The 9,251-nt window shown below is 46.8% G+C and overlaps 1 protein-coding gene across 1 annotated transcript in view; it reads right to left on the reverse strand.

Moving 5' to 3' along the window:
• Positions 1-8,046, reverse strand: part of LOC111873982 (innexin shaking-B) — a 40,539-nt gene extending 32,493 nt beyond the window's left edge. The window contains exons 1-3 of the mRNA XM_033755291.1: positions 7,939-8,046; positions 1,807-1,940; positions 502-691 (exon numbers count right to left, since the gene is read on the reverse strand). Coding sequence (XP_033611182.1) covers positions 502-691; positions 1,807-1,940; positions 7,939-7,941 — 327 coding nt within the window. The 5' untranslated portion in view covers positions 7,942-8,046. The remainder of the gene's footprint in view (positions 1-501; positions 692-1,806; positions 1,941-7,938) is intronic.
• Between the last annotated feature and the right edge of the window lie 1,205 nt (positions 8,047-9,251).

Below are 9,251 nucleotides of genomic sequence, written 5' to 3' on the forward strand. Positions count from 1 at the left end.
TGTAGTGCCAAGGAAAAAATACGTCTTCATAGCATGGTCGTTAATTAACTGAGCACAGGGACAGATCTGTCTTTTTTCTAGGTGTGATAGATCTGAGGAAGCTGTCCCTGTGACAGTCTGTGGAGGCCCATAGTGTTGTGAGACGTCGAGGTTCCCTCATTTTCTAGACAGTAGGCTCACAGATGGCGGTGAAGTTGTCAGCCTTACCCTCCGGCTGCCCTTTAGCCCCCCCCCCCCGGAAGATTCCTGGTACTCATTTCTGTTAGAGGCTGAGTCGACCCCAGGACCATAGTGCGGCTGGAAGGATTAGGTAAATTGAAAGATCATAATGACCTCATCGGGAATCGATCCCGAGACCTTCCGACTTGTAGCATAGTGCCTCAACAAACCACACAGTGAATGAAAACGTTAGCGATGGAAGTCTCTTCCCCGACCGAGACTCGAGCCGTGTACTTCCGAAATAAGGATCATGAATTCATCAAGAGGTCCTTCGTAATTCACCTGGACGAAGAGGGTGAAGCCGACCCACTGGTAGTACTTGGCGAACTTCCTGTCCTCGGGCAAGTAGTTTCTGGTGTGGTCGACCCCGGGGAAGGGCACGTCCACGCCAACCTTCTTGAAGAGGGCCCTGGGAATCGTGTAGGTGGAGTGAATCCAACAAAACGCATTCAGCACGTCCTCAGGCACATCTCTGTCAGGGACAAGACACATCAGCTTTAGAGGATGAAGGTACTGTCCTAGCATTTGCCTAGGTCTCTGAAGAAAATCACAGGACATCCGGTCTCGGGGTCGGGATTCCAACCCAAATCTTCCCGAAAACCAAAATAATGTAACGGAAAGAAATACTTACAAATGTTGTCGACACATCGGATAGTCTCAAATTGCTAATGCTTCATCATTAGAGAGTACATCAAGGAAGAGAACAGGAGAGCGGCCTCCGTAGTCTAGAGGTAACGTTCCCACCTCATGACTCGTAGTACGCGGGTTCAAACCCGGCGGAGGTCGTGGAATTTTTAAGGGAGGAAAAATTCAGGGAACAAGTCCTCCGGGAGGGACTTTAAGCCGTGGATCCCGTGTCGTAGCTTTACGGCACGTAAAAGAACTTCATTTCTCCTAAGAAAGTCACTGAGCCAAATTCAAGGACATTTCCCGCCCAACAGTAGTCTCTAACGCCTCTGATAGATGGGGGAAGCATTATAGATACCGCCAAGCCAGTAGAGGCCGAACTCGCTGGCTTGGTCGGGACTGATGGTAAGCACCAGTATCGGTATGGTATAGAGACTGGTAGAATATCATAGAGGGAAGCACAATAGATCAAACTGGTCGCGGTGCATGGGGAAACCCACCCTCTCCAATAACTAACTAACTAAGAGAACAGGAGACGTCATAACGGTGTATAGATACAGAACTGGAAGCAGGCGGTAGTGGCATATTTGAAAGTCTAATCCGTCTGTTTATTTATTTATTTATTTGTCTAATATCGACGCTGTCAGTATCCCAGACTGTACGGCGTTAAATGGTTGGATTTTGTATCGAATTTATTAAGAATGTGGAAGAAATCGGTCATGACCCCAGCCTGAGGGACTGTCGCGGAATTTGCTCGGACTAACTCAGGAAAATCATAGTCTGCATAGCCGGTTTCCGGGCCGAAATTTGAACCCCGGATCACTCGAATATGAAGCACAAGTTACACCCACGAGACCGATATTTTGAGTTTTAAAAGGAAAAGGGAATATTTAGTCAGGACTGACGTTAACACGGCACCTGGAACTTCCCACAGTAAACCAGCAAGAAGGGCCCACCTACCTGGTGCGGATGCAGTCTATAGGGTTCCCCACATATTGCCGCCCAAACACTGCAGCGCTGAAGGTCACCAAAATGACAACAGTCGCCGAACTATTGAGTCGGAACACGGGAGCGTCTATCTTGACGCTGCCAACCTGCAATAGAAAGCAAGTGTTCTGTACTCTGATGACCCAGGTTTGCCCACCTGCGGATGGGTTCCTCCAGCGACGGGGAAGAGCATCATCTCTCTTCAGCTGTGCTGTGAAATCTGAGGAAATTCTAATTTCGTTTTATACAGTGTCCCAGGAGGAAAGGTCCGTATTCTGGGAGATCATAGCACAGGCCATTCTAAGCTAAAATTGTATGTGTACATGTGTCCTATTCCGAACGGTTTCCGGGATAGAGCCATTTCACTGCACAGTACACTGTACATTGTACAGACGGGCAACACGCCATGTCCTCACACGAGTTGCACCGAGATAGAGCTATTTCACTGTACAGTACACTGTACACTGTACAGATGAGCAACACGCCATGTCCTCACACGAGTTGCACCGAGATAGAGCTATTTCACTGTACGGTACACTGTACACTGTACAGACGGGCAACACACCATGTCCTCACACAGTTGCAAAGTGCATTGATGTAGGTAAACTGTACCAACTTTGTCACTTGAACAATAAATACCGGCATCAGAAATAGTACGTGATATCTCTTTCTTATCAACAGTTTTGGAACTGTGCAGTAAAATAGCTCTATCTCGGAAACCGTTCGGAATGGGACACATGTACATATACACTATTTTGCTTAGAATGACCGGTACTGATACCTCCCTTTCCTCCTGGGACACTCTGTATATCTGCTACACAAAACATCGCACAGTACACACCACATATCCGTATGTGTTTATGCTCCAAATCACAAGCCAAAATATTTTACACTGTTAACACCAAGTCCGTGTTTCCACTTTCGTGTCTTTCGTTTTGTGGTTGTTTCTTTCTTGTGTGCTTCCTTCTCGTCTTTCTTTTTAATATTTCCTTACCGTAGGAAGAACAAGACGTAGATGGGTGGACAATACTAAATTAGATCTTAGACAGATAGGATGGGGTGGCATGGACTGGATTCATCTGGCTCAGGATAGGGACAAGTGGAGGGCTCTCGTGAACACGGTGATGAACCACTGGGTTCCATAAAATGTTGGGAAGTTCCTGACTGGATTGAGATCTGCTTGCTTGACGTCATGTAAATCCCGCGGGTCCCTGAGTGCATGGATATTGACAGAAGACAGTCGGAGTTGTTGGTGCATGTGATTAGAATGGATCAGATAATGATGTCTAATAAACTGTTTAAAAGTAAGGCAGTGGGTAAAACAGCAGTGGATGAGTCTGTATGTCTCGCAGATCAGTAGTTGTTTGGGTGGGTAGGCAGCTGCCTGACGTGTCCGAGTGAGCGCAACAGATGGGTTAGGGCGGTGTGCCAATACAATACGGAGTGTTAAGAAACGATAAGCTACCAGCGTAACAAGCCGTGGAGGCCCACAGGATTGTGAGACGTCGAGGCTCCCACATTATCTAGACAGTCGGCTCACAAATGGCCGTGAGCTTGTCAGCCTTACGTGCGGGCCGCCCTTTACCACCAGGAAGATTCCTGGTACTCATTTCTGTTAGAGGCTGAGTCGACTCCAGGGTTATTGTGCAGCTTGAAGGATTAGGTCAATTGAAAAATCCAATGACTTCAGAGGGAATCGAACCCGTGACCTTCCGGCTTCTAAAACAGCGGTTCAACCAACTACGTTAATTACAGTAATCAGTTTATATTCAGATAACATTTACCTCAGTGAAAGCTAGTATCCTGCGGATAGAATCCAACATTGCGTCACCGCGTCGCTGTGTCTGAACACTCCACAAGCTCAGTTCACATGCCAACAACACACATTCCCCTCAGGGAAGTCCATAAGCTTGATTACCACGGGTCATTCGCGTGAGATCACCAGTCTAGAATCTTTATCTTAAACACGACACACAATTCTTATTTTCTTTATATTAAGGGACGTTCTCAGTACACGTTGTGGGCCCCCTGAAGTAATGCTGTAGCTGGAGAGTGTCTCCACAAAACTCGGGGGGAAATTCTGACCCATGTGGTACAACGTAAAGTTGTCCCTCTGCTTAACTAATTAAGCACTACACCATGAAGACGTACGGGAGAGTGGATGTATAGATCCACATTTTGTTGACCTCGGTACTAGCTGGAGGTGTGTGGTTAGCTTCACGTCGCGGCCGTTTCATACCCAGGGAGAGAGCTCCCTGTACTAGTTGGACAGGAGGTCGTGTGGGCCCAGAACTGGTTCGGACGCTGTGGAGAAGGGAAAATTCTTGACCCTACCGCGACTCGAACTCCGGATCCTTCTATCATCCAGCCCATAGCCAGGCGCATACCGACTACGGTCTCTCTTCTTTGGGCCGCTGAAGGGCGCACCGAGATCACCCGCGCAAATTTTATCGGAGAATATGGTCTCCAGAAATTACTGGAACTAAGTCAAAATCGTTTGAGTGGCTCATAAGAAAATTGAAATCTGAAAGGGGTCAGTAAGACCCTTATTGTGTTGTTCAGAATATTCAAGTTCACCGGGCACCGACTCTTAAGTGCTGAACATGAACAAAATGGATCCAGCCGTCCGGATGCTATATAGAGGGGCAGCTCCATGCAGACAACATCCCGAAACACAGTTCGTCGTGCCCGAAATAGGGGCCTAGAGTGCACGAATCGTCGGAGTCCCGGGATCGGTGCCGTTGCCGATCACATGACAGAGAAGAAATTCAAAGTACGTACTTAGTTTGAGCCATAGGCCGCGCCATAGCTCAAGCGGTTAGTCGCTAGCTTCCCAGCGCGGTGGCCCGGGTTCGATCCCGGGAGTCTGTTCAAGTTGGATTTGTGGTGGACAAAGTGGCGTTGGGGCAGATTTTCTCCGAGTACTTCGGTTTCCCTTACCAATCTTCATTCCACCAAATTCTCCATCATCATAATCACCCGGCGCAGGTACAATAGGCCAATCAGTGGCCGCAGTGCCGAGTGGACCCAGCTGCACTCCACCCCCTCACTAGCGAATTAAAAAATACGCAAATCCCTCATAAGGAAGGACATAGGTAACATCTACTTCATACGAGAATAACAGGAAATTAAGACTAAATTGCCGAGATATCTACAGTATAGCGACTGGCTACGGGCTGGACGATCGAGGAGTCGGAGTTCAAGTCCCTGTAGGGTCAAGAATTTTCTTTTCTCCACGTCGCTTAGACTGGCTCTAGGGTCTACCCAACCTCCTATCCAGTGGGTACCAGGGATAAAGCGGCCGGGTCATGAAGCTGACCACTCACCTACAGCTAGTGCCAAGATGAAGAAAATGTGATCTATACAGCCACTCCCCCATACGCCTTCACGGTGTAGTGCTTAATTAGTTAAGCATAGGAACAACTTTACTTTACCTTATATGGAGCTGATTCCCCCTGTCCATTCAATATATTCATAGATGCAAACAACGCCAAATTCTCCTAAAGCATATAGATAAGTCCCTGGCTAAATATAAACAAGTGTAATGAGAGACCTAAGGAATATTCAGCGCCTTTACCCTTCCACTCGACGCACTGATGGGTCTCAACACTGCCAAATCCCCACCCCTACAGCCGCATTTCTTTCCCAAACCTCAGGCCTGTAATAGCAGATAAGCATCGCCAGAGCTCCTAAAGGATTGGGAAATAATCTCAGACCTTGCCTCGTAAGTGGATAGTTATAAACACTGGCAAGCAAATCTGAGAGCATTCGCTAAAGATAATTCAATGCGAGTGATACATCAGCCAAAATGTATCTTATAAACACAACACAGTCCGTTTCTTTGAAAAACATACGAACAAGTCGTCACACACGCACGCATAACAGTCTCAGTGATGCCTGGCCGGCGGACCACGCTAAGAGCTTCTCACAAACACTTTGAACGAGAGGCCTGGGCACTGAGGGCTTCTGTACTCGGAGGGTAGAGGCTTCTTTAATAACGAAATGTTGCGAACTTAAAGTGGAAAACCTCGCAATAAGTCATTTCCACACATTTATGTCTCTCGTCACAAGCCCCGCGTAAATGTTTATGAAGAAACACAGAAACTGCCGTGACTATGCCCTTTCTTCCAGCGGACCACAACTTTCTGCTGCGCGGCTCCACAAACAAAACTAAGCAGCACACAACACAACAAAACCCGTATGCAGGACAGGAGGATTAGGGACAGGGGCTAAAATAAGATGTTTAACCTTGCTTGTTCTACTTTGCTGTTTCCTGTCGCATTGTTATTCTAGAGAAGGAAAACAAAAACAAAAACGAAACTAGAGCTGAAAAGTGTTCAGAAGCAACGTGGGTTAAGAACGATACAAATGGGATTTCGTGGACGTGTGTGTGTGTGTGTGTGTGTGTGTGTGTGTGTGTGGCAGATTGCTACTAAATCTCGTTACGTCACATCTCTCGGTTATTTTGTATTCCTCCAGGGGAGCAAGTTAAGTTTAGCTTTTGGAACTGCAGCTCTTCAAACAGTAAATCAAGGTTAGAAATACGAGTAGTAAAGCAAAGGCAAAGCTATCCTTGTTAACAAGCAGACGTCGAGGCTCCCACATTTTCTAGACAATCGGCTCACAGATGGCGGTGAGGTTAACAGCCTTACCTGTCGGCCGCCTTTTACCCCACAGGAATATTCCTGGTACTCATTTCTGTTAGATGCTGAGTGACCCCAGGGCCATATTGCTGCTGGAAGGATTAGGAAAATTTAAAAATAAAATCCACCTCGTCTGGACTCGAACCCACGACTTTCCTGCTTGTAGCATAGTGCCTCAACTAAGTACGTAGGAGTGTTTGAGGTTCTCACTTCGCTGATTGGGAATATCTTCTGGAGATGTGACGCCGTGTAGCCTGGTAGAAATTTACCGCCATTTCTGAGTAAAGGCCTGCCTCCATCTTCAAGGTAGAGAAGTAAATCGAGCAAGCAGCGAATTCAGTAAACTTCTGCTTCCTCGACTCGCTGTTCGAGTGGGAACAAGGGGGGAGTACTGTCCCACTCTGGAACGAGCTGCATGGTTCCACGTCCCACAGGATAATATTATTTTCGTAGTAGTGCAGTGGTGCAGCGAACCGTACACATGCAGCCACTTGGAAGTTAAGGAGCAATTTTTTTTTGTGTCTAATCGCTTGTGTGGCGCCACTTCCGCGTCTGTTGACACAGAGGGTAGTATTGCGAGGTTGGGGCTGCTTGTGACACAGGACATTGCTATGGCCACTCCAGAAATCTCACTCAAAATTTCTCTCGTAACTGGACCCACAAGAAGGTCGAATTTCTTGACGGACGTTGCACAGATTGGATCCAGCGCTCACTAACTGCAAGGACCTGGTTCCTTCTCAAGAAGCTGAAAGTCACTTCATTGTTCATGCAATCCTCAGACTTTTGTGGAAGATTCATTGCCGTGCTCAGAGCAGCTCACCCCTGGAGCTGGTGTGTCAAATCAATTCCACATGTTCAAAATACGTTCATTAAAAATTTATTTTGATATTGCATAATTCCACACCGCCGATCTCAATGGCCGCGCGGTCTAAGTCATGTACCGTCTTCGCCCGGTCGAACGCTGAAATTTTGGGTTCGAATTCCACTCAAGGCATGGATATCTGTGCGTTTATTCTGTGTTTATGTGGTTCTGTGTGTAGATAGCGGCCTTGCGACATGTTCATCCCCGTCCAAGGAGTCCTACCGACTGTGTACAGGATTAAGAAACTGAAAAAGCAGCCAAGGCCCGACAGAAGGACTGTAGAGCCATAGATAGATAGACAGACGTACGGACGGACAGACGGACAGAGGGATATATAGATAGATAGTTCCAGTCCTGCGATCTTGTCACTCTCACGCTCTGTATAATATTCACTTTAATATTATCTTTCCATATAAAGCTAGGGAATATAAGTCGCCTCTTCTCTTCAGATTTTCGTGTTAAATTTGGCATAGGATCACGGCTCTAACTGACGTTTCATTATCCAGTGGCGTGAGTTACGTTAATATTATTTGTAATTAGTTCTTCATCCAATTACGTTAATCATATAAACAGTTTGTATAATAGCCCTGAACTACTCACCATCAAAACGTATGTTGTCGTAGGGGCACTCCTATTTCGTCACGTCACAAATGTCCCTGTGATGCAAGAGGAGGCAACTCCTAAATCACTGGTCAGATGTTCATGCTCCACAGTTCCTGCTCGCTCCCGCCCGAGGCACCGTCTGCTTGCCTACGGTCGGATCTAGCAAATGTATGAGAAAGGTCCCTAGCCTGAATCGTCCCGGGCCTCAAAGCAGCGAGATCATCACAAGACAACGGTGTTTATTTTAGCCATGCAAACGAGATGCAGAACAGACATTGAAACATTTAAAAGAAATACGTGACAAGAGCCCATTTCTAAAGAAAACTACAGCGGGTTTGAGGCTAACAAAGATCCGGTTCTCGAACACAATACGGCACACGTCACGCAGTATACACACACGTGAGGTAGTACTGTCACGTGTTTATTGCTCCGTGACTAACAATAACAGGTTCTGAATTGGATTAATGCATTTATTAACACCTTCTGTTTCAATCTCTCTCAATCACGACCAGTTATAGCGCTATCGCTAACCTACCCACCTCACAGATCACTAGGACAAGCTAAGTCTTCTCAGTCTGCACTAGCCGTATCCTGGTAACGGGTTTATAACAGTCTCATTGTAACTAAAGCATACATCAAGTATTTTTTTCGCAAAGCGAACTCCGCTCTACTCCGTTGTACTTCCTCAATTCTGATTCTTCTGAGTCAGTTCTCTCAGTTCCAATTCTCTAATCCCCGGGCCACAAATGGGCTCTCGTTATATAGCCCGGGTCGGACCCCATGGAAAACGCCGTCTTCTCTTGTCGAGCATTGTTGTGTTGCCTAACGATGAGTTGTAGCACGGTGCACAGAGAACACAGCTCCTATGGTTGTGTGTTCACTGGAAGGTGTATATTAAGTCGTTGCTTAGCAATGGGTATATGTGTCACAGTATTGTTTTTCACGGTGAGGAAAGTTGTCACGTGATCCTCAGGGCTATTCTAGTAAAATCTGGTCAGGAAAAGAATGAACACAGATTTTTCCCCTCCTGTCTGGCTAACATTTACCTCCCCTCCCCTTAACTCCTCGGGCTCCCGCCAGATGGTACTTGAATCTTGAGTCTTCTTCTGTATACAGGCGCTCTCGAGTTGTTACTGGTGTTGGTGTAAGTAAGTAAGTAAGTAAGTAAAGCTATCTCTGTACCAGGCCATGAGGGCCCATAGGGTTGTGAGACGTTGAGGGTCCCACATTATCTAGACAGTGGGCTCAAAGATGGCGGTAAGGTTGTCAGCCTTATGCGCCTGCCGCGCTTTACTCCCCAAGGAAAATTA

Source organism: Cryptotermes secundus, unplaced genomic scaffold (assembly GCF_002891405.2).
Source record: "Cryptotermes secundus unplaced genomic scaffold, Csec_1.0 scaffold870, whole genome shotgun sequence".
NCBI classification, from domain to species: Eukaryota; Metazoa; Arthropoda; class Insecta; order Blattodea; family Kalotermitidae; genus Cryptotermes; species Cryptotermes secundus.